General features: G+C 39.8%; 1 protein-coding gene across 1 annotated transcript; it reads left to right on the top strand.

The window, feature by feature from the left end:
* Positions 1-1,282: 1,282 nt before the first annotated feature.
* WDR75 (WD repeat domain 75) lies at positions 1,283-15,525 on the top strand. Its single transcript, XM_082763634.1, has 21 exons — positions 1,283-1,373; positions 1,454-1,583; positions 1,841-1,906; positions 2,548-2,641; positions 3,315-3,439; positions 4,323-4,393; positions 4,898-5,014; positions 5,594-5,682; positions 6,398-6,556; positions 6,890-6,949; positions 7,033-7,148; positions 7,594-7,766; positions 8,252-8,415; positions 9,896-10,079; positions 11,288-11,382; positions 11,779-11,874; positions 12,268-12,437; positions 12,939-12,998; positions 13,578-13,718; positions 13,802-13,893; positions 15,104-15,525. Exons 1-21 carry the CDS (start codon positions 1,288-1,290, stop codon positions 15,309-15,311), a joined length of 2,496 nt encoding a protein of 831 aa, XP_082619760.1. The 5' UTR covers positions 1,283-1,287; the 3' UTR covers positions 15,312-15,525.
* The last annotated feature ends 1,378 nt before the right edge of the window (positions 15,526-16,903 follow it).

Here is a 16,903-nt window from a genome sequence, read left to right as displayed (position 1 = left end):
ATCCATTATTGAATGGATGAGGCATCACCATCTAAATGACGGAATTTTAAGAGATAAGAAAACCTGCTTATTTTGCTTATTTTTATCTCGCTGAAGATGATTGCAAAGCATAATGGCTATGGTTTCCTACGATGGTTTCCTGTGATTGCAAGGCCTAATAGCTATGGTTTCCTATGATTTTGATTTTCAGCAAAACGGCATCCAAAGCCAGTTTACAAACAGCAGACCAAATTTTTAAGTGTACCTCATGCCAAAGCTCACAGCTTGCTTGGAGCACTCCCCATCAGACAGCCACCTAACCCCTATTCTATTAAGGTGCACAACTGAAGTAAGCCAAGTTTTCCAGAAAGCAAGAAATCTGCTGAATAGTGAGTGGAGTGCAAACTTACTGTTATTTCAAGAGGTTTGGGCCTGAATTGTATTCCTGACTTCATGAATGAGAAAGGTAACCTGGTGTATTACACCCTGCCTTAAAGGGCTCTCATTCTGCTCCCCTGAACTCAGCTCTAAGTCTTTTCCTAAACTCTATTTCACTGTCCTATTAATTTGGGCTATACTTCGTAGTACTTAATTCTGAAAAAGTCACAATTCCTCCTAAATAACCACCAAGCTGAATGCGCCACAACTTTTATCACTTTGGAGAGAAAGAAAGAAAGAAAAGAAAGAAAAGAAAGAGAAGGAAGGAAGGAAGGAAGGAAGAAAATTTCTTTGGCTTTTCACAGACTGACATATAAATTTTACGTGCCACGAGTGTAAATTTAAACAAATCAGAAAACCCACTTCAACCGAGAAAAAAAAAATAATAATAATAATAAAAAAAAATAAAAATAAAAATAAAAATAAAAAGCTGCGATTCATTTTGCTCCTTGCTCACTTTAATAACACAAAATAGATACTTCCAACATCTCCTACTCCTTTCGGCAGTACATGTTGGTCATTCCTTGCCATGCTGAAGGATTTCAGCCCAGTCCCACAGCCCCAATTTAGGTCACTTCAGGAGCAAAAGGCGGTTTGGTAGTTACTGTATACAGGTGCCCACCTGTAGGCGCGCTACCAAATACCTCCAAGTACCGCTGTCCAAACAGCAGAGCTACCCTAAATACGTGGCAGTGAATTGCATTGTGTCCCCACGGTAGGCGTGATACCAACATTAAGACAACTTTTATCGCGTGGGAAGGAGGAAAGCAGGCGGCCCCCCTGCGGGCTGCGCCGCTGAGGCGCGGGGCGGGGCGGCCGCCATGTCGGCGGCGGGCGGGGCCGGAATGGGCGGGCGGCAGCGGCCTCAAGATGGTGGCGGCCGCGGGGCTCCGCGTGGTGCGGTGTGGGGGCAGCCCCCTGCACGGCGCCCGGGCCGTCTTCTCCGCTGACGCCAGGTACGGCTCGGGGCTGCGTGTGGTGTTTTTGGGGGGCTGTCCCCGCAGGGGGGTCACGGCTGTCGCCTCTCTCGCCGCAGGTTGCTGCTGTGCACCGCCGGGGACTTCGTGAAGGTGTACAGCGCGGCCACCGAGGAGCTGGTGCGGCTGTTGCGCGGCCACAGCGGGCTGGTGACGGGGGTCGGGCTCAACCCGCACAACCGCCTGCAGGTGGGGCAGGGCTGGGGAGGGGGCTGGGGGGCTCTGGGGATGGGAGGAGTGCTCCGCAGGGCCCTTGTGGGGGGCTGGCTCTGCGGGTGTGCTTGTGGTGCTGCTCCGGGTAAGGCACGCGGTCCCCGGAGATGGGCCGCACCTGGGTGGTGGCTGCTCAAAAAGCTCCCCAGATCGGTCTTTCAGCTTTAAGTAGGGATTTTAGGTAGAACCTGGCTTTTGATGTTTTGCTGTAATAGCTGTTTTTCGCTCCTCAGCTCTACTCGTGCTCTCTTGATGGCAGCATCAAGCTGTGGGACTTCACGGATGGGATTCTCATCAAGGTGCGGTGAGGTACTCAGTGAGTGCATGGCAGAGTTGTTCTTGGCCCACTGATTGTAAAATGATAGCAAGGATTGACACAAACCAGTCTGAGATGCATTCTACTATTAATGCAGCCTGAAAGCTATCTATTCAGCGCAGCAATGAGATGTTGATACATATGTCACTGCAGAAATTCATGATGATAAATAATATTATTAGGGGAAAAAACAGCCGTGTGTTGACATACTGACTACTGCTTGCTGGAGTTCAGCCCAATGTAGTGTTAAGGGAATACGCTGCAGTTTGTGAGGTACCAATAGGAGCTGATAGGATGGTGTGAAAGTATGGGCCACTGTCTGTCCTGTTGTTCCTACTTTCTGCCAAGTTGAGGGGTACTTTCAATAGCTGAGCCTTCTGTTTTGTACTGGGGGTAAGGTGCCTTCCTATTTTTTGCTACATCTGGTGTATGTTAGTGCTGTTTTAATATGGATATTAGTCCTTGATGGAATAGAGTTCTTACTTGTCCTTGAATGGACAACCAATACAGCAAGGTTTCTTCAAAGCACATCTGTTTTCCCGGCTGTAAAAGTTTTGTGTTGCTGCCTCTTGAAAACTCTATGCTCAAGTATAGTAACTGTTGGGTTTTTATTTCTTTCATCAGACTTTCACTGTGGGATACAAACTTCTCGCACTGTATGCACTTGATAGTTGTGAGGACTCGGTGTTTGTTATAATTCCCAAGAGAGGTGAAAGAGGTATGCTTAGTGTCATCATTATGATATTGTTTTTATAAGCTACTGTTAACGGAGCGAATAGTGCACGGCAAGGTGCTTTAATGTATTAATGTTCTCTAAGTCTTATGACAGATGCCTGTGGCTCTGTATTTTGTTTTTTTATTTTCATTCTTTGAGGTCTGTTTTTTACATTTGACTAGGAAAGTGCTCATTTTCATTTCTAAATCACATAGTGCACATATTTGATGATGTAGATGCAGTAATCTTTAAACAGTGTCGACCGTAATATAGTGTACACACAGCATTTGAGGCTACTATTCCACTTTAACTGCTTGTATGGTTACTTTTTACTAGACTTTAGTTTGAAATAAATATTTAATATAGCTTGATCTTATTCCTTCTCTATTTCTACAAACGTCATGTCAGAACAAGATCAAACATTATCTAACTTTGCTTGCTTTCTGCTTATGGTTGCACTGGAATTTTCTATTTAGTCCTCAACATTCAGTGCTGTGTGAATTAGAATATCTTAAACAATATTTTACTGAGAAGCATTATAAAGTTCTCAGACATATTAATACCTTCCAATATTCTTGATTTTTGTTAAGGTGGACTGAGTGCAAATCACTTTTATAATGGACACACATCAAGTTGTTTGCAAAAGTTTTTTGGTAACAGATTTTTCTTTGGTCAGATACATTCCAACTGGTCTCAGTGAAGCTGACAAAAACAGCAGGCCAAGATGTGGAAGCCAAGGAATTTTCTGTGGTTCTGGAAGGTGTGGATGCATCACCAAAGTGTACTGCGTTTGGAAGAGAGGTATATTCACCTTTGGTGGGGAGTGTTGGGTATTGTTTTGTTTCTTTTCCTTTTAAATGACCGATATGCTGTTAAATGACCGATATGCTGCTTTCATACATATACAGCACAGCAGCACTTCAGACTCGTCAAGCAAAACACACTCCTTTTAAAAAAAAAAATAAATAAATTAAATGGAACCTTGGCTGTAAAGAAATTGTAGGTTACTGACTTCTGGAAGGGCTACCTTGGGAGACAAAAGCTTCAGCAGCACTTGGAGGCAGCCGTGATACTTGTTAAAACAATCTGCTAGAACTGAACTTTTGACATATACTAAATGGACTGGAGAACATAGGAAGTGCCAGGAAACCAGCCTATTGTTAAAATACCGTTTTTCAAGGAGAACGGAGTCTACCCATAATTTCATGAACGTCTTAAAATCCCTTTTGATATTAAAGGTCTTAACATCCTTAACACGTGTTAACTAAATGTGATTTTAGGAGTAGATATGTAGCTTTGTTTTGCTGAGATCTTATACAGCAGTGTTTGGTTGCTCACAAGGATTGATTCTGTCCTAAGGATTGGTTCTGTCTAAAGAACAGCAAACAGGGAAAAGGAAATGCCTAGTGTACTATGTTTTGGGGTTGTGGGGTCAAATGAACATTTGAAAACAGGGATGAAGACAAAAGTGCTAGAAGTAGTGGCTCAAAGTGTTGTAACAGTCCTTTCTTGCCATCTGTGTGCAGGTACTTTCTAAGCACCAGTAGACAAAACAGATGCTGGTGTTCAATCCGGTGTCATCTCCAATTTCAAGCGCTTTATAGTGAAACATGATTTTTTTTTCTTTCATGTGTAAGTACAGTCTGTATGTCCTAACTGGTTGGTTGTTCTTTTACTGTAACAGGGTGAATATGTGGCATCGGTCAAGAACTTTCATCTCCAAGTTTATTTTTTTAAACGGAAACAGTTAAACAGGTAAGAATGATGAAGATATTGGGTATTGCTTCAGTCTGAATATATTAAAAATGCGTTAACTGGTGATGTGTGCACGCAGTAATCTACATTTCTCATCAACCATTTGGTTTTGTGCTAGATGGGTTGTAGACAGTACACAAGAAGCTTCCTTTAAAAAGGAAGGTGGGCAGTAAGCGTATTCACAGTAGCCCTTGATAGCTCATTTTTTCAGCTCAGGTATGTATTTTCCTAGACGATGCTGGACTGAAACAAGTGACAGGTTGGTCAAGGACCAAGTGGGATAGGGAGGAGTGGAACAAATAAGCTTGATTGAAAACAAAGATGTAATGAAATAAGTGGAAAGAAAGTTTCACTCTCTTTTACATTGTGTGTGTAAGTTTATAACAACTGGAAGACGGTTGATTTTGCTGTCAGAATTACTTTCGTGTACTTGTGCGTCAGCTGAAGTTTTCTTTTTGTTTTCAAAAATATGCATATAATTAGTTCCTTTTTTAACTTCTGTAGGTTTTCTCTAAGAGCAACAAACGCAAAAGGTGGAAATAATCTCTTCACTTGTGTAGCGTGCCATCCTAAGGAGGATTGTATTGCAACTGGCCACGCTGATGGAAAGATTCGACTCTGGTATGTTCATTTTGATTCATCTGTGTACCCCATAAACTGGCATGACCATAGAAATTAAGTGAAACCTGAGCAAAGCAGTCTAATTAGTCCTTACGTTGCTCTTTATGACTGCTGAAAATGTCAAAGAATAGCCAGGCTTGTGGGACTGCAATACTCACATTGACTTCAGGGTACAGCTTAATTTTAATGTTAAAGCAGAGGGAATGTTCCCATTCAGCCATGCTCCACTATTCTGTAACGTATTTGAAAAAGGTAATGGGAGAGTAATTGGAGGAACTTTGTGGGCAATAGAGTCCCAGTGAGAGCACACTCGTGGAATTGCATGGTTAAGAAGAGTCAGCTTGCCAAGTTGCTCTGCAGCTCTGGGTTGCTCAGTGTGTGTAAGATGTACAGTGCATGCCAGGAAGGCGTAGCATTCCCCGGGAAAGCTGCTGGCACGTTTCCTTCCCTGTCACCAAAGCATACAAGAAACTGTAGTTCAGAGGTTAGAAAAAAGATACGCTTGATTCGATTCAATATTCCCCTTTGTTTGCTCAGTTGATGACCCTGTGCTTGAAGTACTCTTTTCCTTCTCCATAGGAGGAATTTCTACCACAACAAAGAGTATGTGTTCTCCACCATGCACTGGCATCATGACAGGGTCATGGATCTCTCTTTTTCTATAGAGGGTGAGTACAAGAGTCTTTCAAAGACACAGCTGGAGAATGGGGGGAAGAAATCGATGGAAGTTCAAGTTCATCCACTTACTAACAAATAAGTTTGTAGAATTTTAAGTATGTACAGGAAGGATCTGAAATAAGTGGAAGCGGTTGAGCTTTTCTGGTGCTATTTTGGTTGGTGTTCATAATACAAAAATCGACTTGCTCTGGCAGAATGTAAAATCTAGCCCCTCTTCCTACCACTTACACCCTACTGTCTCCTTTTTCATCAGTAATGCCAATGAGCTCTTGCCAGAGTCTGTCTGAACCTGAAGAAAGTAAGCCAGTCCTGTCTGAGCTCAAACCTAATGATAAAAACCCAGTTCACTTTCAGGTGAATGTATTTCTTGGCATACTTCTTACTGCAAAATACTTATAGAAGGAGAACATCTATATTCTAACACAAATACTGAACTGATACAAAAGGTAATGGGGCTTACGATTCCCAAACCATTGTTTAAATTTTACTCTTGGCACAAGTTTTCGTTACTTCATGTAAGTTTCTCTAATGGTTTAACATGGGATAATAGGAAACATACATGTATATGTCTGTTGCACAGGCTAGGCATGAGGAATAACTGTTTTGTATGTGACAGTATGTGTTTTTCTACTAACACATACATGTGCTGACAATATTTTTTTTTTTTAAACAAAACCTCTAACTGCATGTTTATTTCCTGGAAAGGAACCAGCTTGCTGAGTGGAGGAGTTGAAGCTGTTCTGGTTCAGTGGCACAACGGATCAGACTGTAAGAAGGATTTCCTTCCTCGCTTGGGATCTGCTATTGAGTACATCTCTGTTTCGTCTGATGGCACTCTCTATTGCACCTTGCATACAGACAACAGTAAGCCAAGTATTTTAAGTACCACCTAATGCAAAAATGGAATGCAAATCTGTATTAGCTCTACTTCATTCATTTCAAATGAGTTAACTAGGTAATACATAACAGGTTGAACACTGATCTGAAAGAACATACACTTAAAGCAGGTTGTTTTGCTCTTTCATCAGTTCTGCAAATTTGCTGTAGCTTGGCTACATCTTGATTTAGGGATCTCACAGATTAAGTGGAGACATCTTTTCACAATCTGATATGTATACAGTTAAGGGCCTTTCCCTCTGTGAGATGTTAATGCTTGGTGGAAGCCTGTTCTAAGTCTCTATATGCTTTTCCTTTCAGGAATCACAATAATAAACAGCAACCTAAGATTTTCCAAAAGTATTCAAGGGCTAATTAGAGGTAAGTGCAGTGAAGTTTCTTCTCCTTAAGGGGTAGAATATGTAACTTCCAATCTGAAGTCATTTGTCCTCTTTTGTTCCCAGCCAGGGATGTCAAGACTGGTCTAGTGGTTGATCCTAGAACCAAAGCTTTGGTCCTGAATGGAGAGGCTGGCCACTTGCAGTTCTATTGTCTCCAAAGTGACAAACAGCTGTACAGTGTAAGTTGGACAGGCCTGTGCTAAAACTTCTTCAGTCAAGTATATGATACATCAGAATTTCTCAGAAGACAAACAAAGCAAAACCCAGCACCCGTACCCTGCAACTGGATTCCAGCCTGAGATTTTGTCAGCTTTGTCACAGTCTTGTTACCTGTACGCATAGCTAAATGCTGACAGTTGAATAAATCCCTCCAGTGTTGTTACTCTCAAGTTAAATGCCACAAATTTGTAGGTAAAATCCTCATGCAATATCCTCTTCACATGCACACACTTCCTATTATTATGGAATTTGCATGCCATAATTTTGCTTATCCTGATTTTTTTTATGCCAAAGACCAATCAGTTCAAATCAGTGCTTGCAGCACATCCTTTCTCCATTGTCTTCTGACTAATATCTATAAATCTACACTGGAATTCTCATATTTATTCTTGTCTTGTTTTTCAGTTGGATATTGTTCAACAAGAATACATCCAGCAGGCAGGCTTAAACCAAACTGACTTGGTTAAAGTTGCATTTAGTGCCCAAGGCAAGTGGTTAGCAACAGTGGAAGAGAGAGAAGAAGAACCTGACCTTGAGTTACACTTGAAGCTGTGGTTCTTTGATGAAGAAACACAAAGGTAATGATAACTAGAGATGGCCTTCTAGGTGTCCAAGTCTGTATCTTAAGCATGATGCAAATATCTACGCAAATGTTGTCTTGTAAAGGGTTTCTTCAAATGAACTAATAATAGGAAAATTGGATTTAACTGTAGGAAGGGATTAAATGCATGTGACACATCTGAAACAGCCCACAAACATGAAATAAATAGAGAATAAGTAGAGATTAGGAATAGCTGTCCTGAATGTAATTTCTTACTTTCTCCACTCAATTGCTATTTGATTAGTCTTAAGTTACAGAAAACTGACCTTGTTTTTTTCTTTAACAAAACATGCCTCTAGTTCAAATGTGTTTCTTGACTGCTTATTTGAAAAATCACTTTCTGACTACAAGTTTTGTTTCTCTGATTCCCTTTCTCCCTGCCCCTTCTAGAATAATTCTAAACTGTAATCTTCCTGAAGTTCAAAATGAAATAAGTGACAAGCTTTTTTTCTTTCCTTCTAGCTTTAAGTTGAATACTCAAATAAGCATGCCCCACGATGACCACATAACAGCCATGTGCTTCCGTGACATGGATGAATTGGAAGATGACTCCCTGATACTGGTAACAGCTGGCAAAGATTGTCTGTTTAAAGTCTGGGTGATACTAGAAGACACTGATCCAGAAGGTAAGCATGGTCAAAGTGTAACATGGTCTTATTTGCCACCTTACAACACACGATATAAATCTGACCCTAACTTCATCTGTTTAGAACCTGGCCCTCTGGTCCCATCCACTTACATATTTCTACAGGTGCATGGAGTATTACGTTCTCCTGAGCATCCTCCGTCATGAAGTTCTGAAGTTTTGCAGCATTACAGACTGGTATAGAGGTTCCTTAAACAGTAGAGACTTTACCAAATTTGCTGCAGAAGGGAATGGCAGCCTGTATTAATTATTTAAAGGGTTGTCATTGTGTAATGATGCTTCCATGCTGGGAAAGCAGACACTTCATTTCTGTGAGTATAGTCTTGACAATTCTGCTCAAGGGAGCAGGATGTGGAACAGAGATAGTGTTTTGGTTGCCATTAGTATAAAACAACAGAAATTTTACCGTTCTGGAAATCCACCAGTTGATAGTTCACTTCTTGAACATCTTTCCTTCCTATTAGATGTTTCAGGTTTTTATAGATTATTTTTTTTTTTATTGGATCAAACAAGTCCTAGAATGGATATTTAGGATCCACTTCCAAGATACTTAAGTAACCAAATCCTACTCTTCAAAATGTACGCTGGGGTTTGCTTCTTGCAAAATAATGACACACAACAAGAGAGGGGCGTGTATTATTCCATATGCCTTCGAACATCAAATGCGAAAGATCTCTTACTGCTTAATTTTATTTCAGTGTTAGGCAACTGTGATCTTAAGTCAGTGTGGACTGAAGATGAGACCTAATGGTTTTTTTTATTTCCTTTGAGATTGCTTTGCATCTGCTGACTGGTCTCTTTAATGCTGGGGTGGTGTTTTTATTAGTTTTGTGACTATACTGAGTTCTATTCCGTGGCATGCATAAAAGTAAAAAATTAGTGTTGACTTTCCTTACGTATTTTCCTCCAGAGGAGGAGAGGAATTATCAGGTAAAAGGATTGAATGTGCTGTATCTTCTGTGCAGCACATATCCATAAAAGCATGTATTAAATTAATAAACTAACTGGTTCGTACATGGAACAACCTTTTGGTGTTTTCTTTGTAGCAAGTCTCTACTGTGCCTCTAGATGGTGCTGTGTTGCTTAAAGAAGTGAACTGGTTCTGGCTTTTTCAAAGGCAGTTCTTATGTAACAGCTGTGAATTGATGATTATAAAGGATTTCTTTCAGTATCTTTTCTCACTTTGTAAATCTATTGCCTGCTTACTTGAGAACATTTAATGTAGTTGGCAAAACAAGCATGATAATCTTGGGATGCAAAATAGAGGGCAAATGAAAAATCTAGATACTAGATGCTTCTTGTACTGGAAAAAGGTAGATTCTGCTTACTTCACAAAAAAGTAGGCCTTCTGAAACTGAGCTCTCATGCTCTTGAGCCTACTTTGCTGCACTAATACTTGAATTTTCCTCTCTTTGTGTATAGACTTGAATTTAATTATCTAATTTGCTTATTCAATGCAGCACAGCAAAGTTTGAGTTGGAGCTGTGACTTTGTAGGCAGCTATCACAACTACCAAGCGACTAACTGCTGTTTCTCAGAAGATGGCTCTTTGCTTGCTGTTAGCTTTGAAGAAACTGTCACTGTATGGGATTCAAGTACGTGGGATCTGAAGTGTACGTTTTGCCATCCACCTGGAAAGATAAGGTATGTTTGGCTTTTGTATCTTCTATATTTGGCTTTTCATGTCTTACTTGAGTATTCAAAACAGAATCAATTCATAGTACTTCACAATTTTGTATGTGTTCCTAGAAATGCTGAATTTAACAGCAGAATGTCATATTTCATATATGGAAAAGACTAACTGGAACTTCCCCATTAATGTAGAGATGAATCAAAATACTGACGTATAAATATAAAAAGTTAGTGCTTTATTCTTGTATGCATTAATTCAAATAGGAAGTATATTGGTAAGCCATTATGCCATATTTTATAATGCAGATGATGTCAATGTGTATTTTGATTGCTGATAACCTCTGCTGGAAACCTCTGTTTGGCTGGCAGACTATCCTAGCGTGTTCTGCTGGGTGCTGCCATGTTAACAGACATACTGAAGAGGTGCAGGTGTCTCTTTGTTGCATGAGGGTGGTGAGGAATGGCTCAGGTCCGCAGTACAGATAAAATTTAGAGGCCCAAAGAATAGGACAACCTCAACATGAAGCTTGATGGACTGCAAATATACAGTAGTTTCTGATCCAGGTGAAGCATCACCTTTTTATGATTGCCTTAAGAAAGCCAGGCAATGGGTGACCTCGCTGGTTCCTTTAGTTAATCTTTGAGCCAGATCTCTCTCTAAACAAATTCTGAGTGATGCTACAAATGAACTATGTTTCCTTTCAGTTCTAAGATTTTTGTAGCTGCTTCTCCAAGTCATTACTGGCCTAATGTTAGAGGTTCTTATTTTCTCCAGAAAGCAAATCAGCAACCTATAAGTTTTTTTTTGTTTTTTTTTTTTTTTACTACTTTACTTGTTCTAGTTCTTAGCTCAGTAGTGGGAATCTTTTTTTTAACTACTGGAAGCTTTTTCCAGTCCTGGTGTTAACACTAGTAATTACATGTTTGTTGCTTATGAGGTTAAAATCACTGCTTAAAATCAGAATGTTGTAGGAACAGTTCCAAATTCTCCGTAATCCTTATGGAGTCATGCATACTTGACATCTTCCAGACCTGTTTTGTGGTTGCATGTGAAAGAAAGCATCCTCTTGCTAGAGGTGAAAGCAAAATACAAACTTATCCTGACCAACTCTCAGAACTAAATCTTAACTGAATGTGTCTGACTTGTTTCTCTATGTAGTATTGATTCACAAGAATGAAATCTGAAGGTCATTGACTTTTTTGACTTTTTGCTTCTGTAGGGACATCTGCTTTGGGAGACTAACATGTTCCAAATACCTTATTGGTGCCACTGATCATGGCTTTCTCTGTTGCTGGAACCTGCTCAGTTGTGCATGTAAGATCAGCTTAAATGTGTACTAGAGTGACTGTGGTGACATCTAACACAAATTTACTATGGTACCATTAAATAATTCTGGTTTGATCCAGATTTCCACAGAATATTTTGTAGTGGGTCAGATTTTAATACTTAGTTAAGATAGTATCCTTCTTAGCATGTATGTTCATATTTAATTCTACATTAGGTGATAACACAGTAACAGCTCGTATTTCCTGCACTTGTAGAGGAAGTTGATAATTGTGTTTTAATTAATCTGGGAATAAGTGAAGTTGTATGCCTCTTGCAGAGGCCAAGCCTTGAGTCATTTCCATTTGACCTTTTATTTGGCAAAACACCGGGGTGGAACTGAATGCTGCCTTCTCACACCTGGCTGTTGCTGTGTTTGCTTTTCAGTGGAATGGAGTGCTCACCTCAACGTTGTAATTCTGCAACCTGATCCCCTTTCAGAACACATTGCTGCTGTCTCATGGCTCTCAAAAGAGTCCAGCTGTGAGTACAAAGGCTTCTTTGACAAGTAGTAGTCAGTGGATCTTAAAACTGTGAAAGCATAATTTCTAGAAAAGGTTTTCTTAGAATTCCATAAAAGCCAAACCTGAGTCTGTGTTTGCACCTGTGGAAAACTGTGTCAGAGCTCTGATACGTTTACTCTTCCCAGAGCTACTGTTCTACAGAAAAGTTAATTACTAAGCGTATTCTCTGGATTTGAATACCATAAAGGGTAACTTCTCATATGTATTGAGGATATCCAGTTAAAAGTCCTGCAAACTAGTGCTTAAAGACAATCCAGTCCAGCCCTTACTGGCTGTCATACACAGGGCTTTGACAGCTATCCAGGAAGGTAAGAATTTCATGACTTAAAGGCGAGACTTCTTTTTTTTGCAGTGTTTGTGTTTAAGCCAAATGAGCCACGGCCGATCTGTATCCAGAGAAACCTTTGTCAAGAAAAAATCCAGTGTGCTGCCTTCGTTCCAAGAGACGTACCTGAAACAGTTGGTTCAGAAAAACACGTTTGGCTAAGAAGATCCCAACTATATCTTCTTACTGATGCACAAGTAAGAAATAACGGTTAGCAGTGGTTCCTTGGATGTGAGGGTGCTCAGCTGTTGTTGAGTATTAGTTTCCTTTCATAATTTCAAAGCAACAAAAGCCATACATGGTTCTTCATTAAAATCTTTCAAATGCTAAAATAGCTTAACATCGATTTTCTTATTTACTGCTCTTTTGCTTCCAATAGTTTCTCTTGCTTCATTCACAGAAAAAACTATGTAGAAGCTGAAGTGTTGCTAGCTATGCAAATGTTTCATACGATATTCAGATTTTCCCCATATTATTTGTGTGGTTGTTTTGTCTGTTTTCCCTTCTACCTGCAAAGTCTGTACAGAGATATTGGGCTCATTCCTGCTTCCTTTTCTTTCTAAAATAAAGAGAAAGTTGTATCGGTTTCTTCCACTTGACAAACAAATCTTTTGGGGCCAAACTTTTGTGGACTAGGTACTGAAACACAGAAAGCAGTTCTAGATGTCATAACTCTGCTACATCTCTCTTTATTTTAGGAGCTAATGACGTTTAGCACAAAGTCCCCAGAAGAAAGGCTTACGGTGTCAAGCAAACAGGTACCTTTCAAAGTAATTCTGATAGAAATGTGTAGTGGTACTCAAAATTCTGTTGGTGTTCAACTTGACAGATTCTAATTCCCATCTGTCATGAAAACACTTATCACATCCTGACAGGGAGTCACAGGCCCTTATCTGAAGGGGCACTAATCTGTACTTGCTTATATGTTGGCAGAAGTCCTGTTCATAAAACCTTTAAAAGGTGAAGTATTAGTAACATAATACTTCTTTTCTAATTTTCCTGAACAAAATCTGATAATTTTCTAAAAGAATGTAGATTGCATGCATGAAGCAAAACCACCTGATATTTGAGCTAGCTCTCTTCCTTGTTTTGGTTTCTTTAATGCTTGGAGCCTTGGTTTGTGGCCTGAGAGAAATAAGTATCAGGAGCCACGTCATATGGCTCAGCTCAGTTAAATCTGAGCATGGAGTTCTGTCACCTAGATTGATTCTAAATTCTTCTAGCCAAATTTCGGTAATTCAAAATGAGATGGAATTTAGATCTTTGACAATAGAAGTTCTAATTACAACTGTCTTGTTTCAAATACAAGTTGTACAAGTTGTGTTTTTTTATTCAAGCTGGCCGTAGAAGAAAGCCTTCCGGTGACCCCATTTAGCTTGCTGTTGGGAAAGCACAGACATCAACAATCACAAGGGGATACAGACCTTACAAAAGTAGTTCGTAATCACCACGAGCAAGATTCCCCTGCTGTTAAAGAGGTAGGAGTAACTACAGTAAGTGAACAAGCAAAATAATGACAGGCAAAAGCGTTCATAATAAAACTTCTCTGCTTTCTCTTCAGCTCCTGCACACTCCAGCACACGTTTTGCCGTCTGCTTCCTTCCTGTGTCCTATATTTATTAATTCATTGCTCATCTCCAAAGAGAAAAAAAGGTAAGAAAAATGGGAGAACTCATACTAGTTATTGAGATCAGTTGAATTTAAATGCATCTTCAAAAAAGCTATTCTTACACTTCAGATAATTTTCTAACACTCTTTGCCTTTGCTCCTCTTAGGTGATAGAATAGTAGGTTGCTTATAGCCCCATCCAGCCTGGCCTTGAGTACCAAATGCCAAACAGGCATTTGGTGGCCTGTTCTTCTGAGATCAACATTCTTACTGGACTGTCCAAGTAAATTTTTTTGCCAACAAAATAGTGGCAAAAGTCGCATACGAAGAATATATAGAAACTTCTGTGTGGTTTAGTACAGAAGAATTTAGGAGTTCAGTGGCCTCTGTAAATATTTGCAGCTGTAGAGCTCATACTTTGACTCTAGTAATTAGTATGCCTGTGCATTTGAAGTGCATACAGCTACAAAGACTGTAGGAGCAGGCCCCTGAAAGGCTGGTAAGTGTGTATCACTGTATAGACTGATATCCTTACTAATGTTAAATCCTTCTCTTTTCCGTATCAGTATTAATAAACAGTCATGGTACACATCTATAATACATTGACTTGGAGGGATAAATTTCAGTAGATCAGATGACTTATAGGAGACCAGGACTGTTCTGTCACCTAGGACATTCCTAATGACAGAACAGGTATTTGAATTAATAGTATCAAAGTACCATATTTTAGGTGGTGGTTGTTCTATATGATTACTTTAACGTATAGTTTCTATTTCAGCATGAGTTTCTTTTGAATCAAGTGAGAAGGGAGCAGCTGTTTTAAATACCTCTCTATTTAAAAAAAAAATCTTCATTGGAATGTGCTATTGCAGCATTTTTTAAGACCCCAAGTGACCTGTTTCTTATCTGAAAGAAGAGTGGCCTTAATTCTCTCATCCACCAGTATGTGCAATGTTTCTAATCTATAGAAGTGTGGAATAACTTCTTACATAATGCTGAGCTGCATGTTCTGACAGTACATATTATGTTTGGAGAAAATGTGTATTTGGGAAGTTTACTTAAAGGAGAAGCCAGCCATGTGAAATAGTTTGTAATGGAGATGGCAAGAAGTACAGTAGTTCTTCTGTAGCCTGAGACTTTAAAAAAAAAAAAAATCCAATATTTGCTTGAAGTTATTTGCATGATAACTGAACTGTACTACCATGTGTGATCAGAACTACCTATTTAACTATTTCCAATCATCTTCCTTTTACAGTGCTGAAGAAGTTACTGATGAAGTAGAAATGGAAAGTGAAGAAGCAGAAGAGGATTCAGACGAGGAAAAAGATGTTACTGAAATGGAACAAGAAAATACAAAGTCTATGGATTTATTAGGAGAGATAACATGTAAACTGTCCAAAGCTGAGGAAAAAGAGCTACGAAAAGTTAGAAAAATGGACTACAGTTGGATATCAGCTTTCTAAACAGACATCATGCTTTTTTCTTTTGTATTGTAAGCTGAAGCTTTGGATATTAAATACTGTTCCAAAACCCTTTCAACTCTTTTGACCATGAATTTTATCAACATCTATGGCCGTAAGAAGAGAGAACTTGGGGGAGGGATTAAAGTTTTGGAAAAAAATGCCTCTGTTCCTAGCTTTATCACTGATTCTCTGTGAGCTTAGAAGACATCTGACCTGTATCTTTTTGTCATGCAAGTGCATATAAGAGGCTTCTTGTGAAGCTGAATTCATTACTGGACTTGTGATGAGTTTCTGAAGTCACAGCCGAGCCTCTGAAAACTTCCCCAGCAGAGACTGGGCTACTGAGGCCAAAGAACAGCAGCAAAGGGCTTCAGTTCATAAAGTACTTAATTCAAGAGTTCAGGATCTAGTAGGGAAATTGGTTGTGCTGTATACAGGTAAGTAACAAGTCTTCTCCTCAGAAATTCCTTCATCTGACATGGGTGACAGCTGGTTCAGCATGTCTGGTTCTAGAATATAGCTGCCTCCTATTATTTGGTCTTAATGTGTTTTCTGGTATTTGTACAGTACCAAGACTCTTAGGCATAGGGCACTTGAATTCATTATTTCTTAATGAAACCTCTACACTCCCATTTATCAAGAACACCACAGAACTTTGCAGGGATACGCATCTCCTTTCTGCCACCTTACTGTACGCATAACAGAGCTGTGAGAGGGATGAGCTGAGGGCTAAGCATAGAAACAGTGTCCTGTCATGTACCTATAACGGCAAGCTGGTGGAGGTTGCATTGGTCAGAGAGCTCTGGAGAAACAATATGCTAAAAATATTTAAGTTAAAAATACTGGAAACAGGTATGATACTTTTTTGGTGAAAAATCATCCTCTTCCCTCCTTTGCTACTGCCTTCAATCCTGCCTTGGAACAAGCTGGAAAACACTTTCCTGTATCATTTCTAATACCATGTAGTGAAAGGCCGGTTTGCTTTTGTTTTGGTTTTTGGAGGGTACAAGTGCCCTTCAACGGAAAAAAGCTATCTCTTCCATGCATACATGGGTTGAAAAGCGTATTTTCCCCTCTTGAATGCAACTGCAGCTGTTTGTTTATCATGCTGACCAACTGCCAGTGCCCTCCCCGTGAAGCAGTTCATAGATTAAAATACAGATCAGAAGCGCTGACAATTCTGGCTGTCAGCTTGTGGTGTACAAACAGGACTGCTCCCTGAGCCTTGGGAAATACTGCGCCCTGGTGTCCTGAGGCTGTCCTGTGACAGCTGAGGACAGAGGTATTAGCAAGAGTATATGGTCTTAATCTACAGTTGTAACAGAGAAGCTTGTGGAAATGAGAAGCCTTCTGCACCCCTGTCCATGTAGTAAATGAAGCAGTAACCCTCAGCAAACAAACACCCCCTGCACTAGGGATGCTGCATTCATTTCAAAGTACTGGAGATGAAAACACATCCTCAATGGTAATCACTTGTAAACATACACTGTACTGAAAACAATTAAGTCTACCACTAAATATGAGTACTGGCTGGATCAATATCAAAATTAGTTTAAAATTCATTAGTGTGGAAAAATAGTAGAACTTTATGG

This window comes from Aythya marila (assembly GCF_965140915.1).
Source record: "Aythya marila genome assembly, chromosome: 6".
In the NCBI taxonomy this organism is placed as follows: Eukaryota; Metazoa; Chordata; class Aves; order Anseriformes; family Anatidae; genus Aythya; species Aythya marila.
The sequence above is the reverse complement of the archived record's forward strand: the minus strand, read 5'-3'. Positions and strand labels throughout refer to the sequence as shown.

Excerpts from the sequence above, each read along its gene's own strand:
- WDR75 (XM_082763634.1), top strand. The coding sequence starts at position 1,288 with ATGGTGGCGGCCGCGGGGCTCCGCGTGGTGCGGTGTGGGGGCAGCCCC. Across the intron at positions 3,440-4,322 it reads GTACTGCGTTTGGAAGAGAG|GGTGAATATGTGGCATCGGT; the intron begins GTATATTCACCT and ends TTACTGTAACAG. Across the intron at positions 10,080-11,287 it reads CATCCACCTGGAAAGATAAG|GGACATCTGCTTTGGGAGAC; the intron begins GTATGTTTGGCT and ends TTGCTTCTGTAG.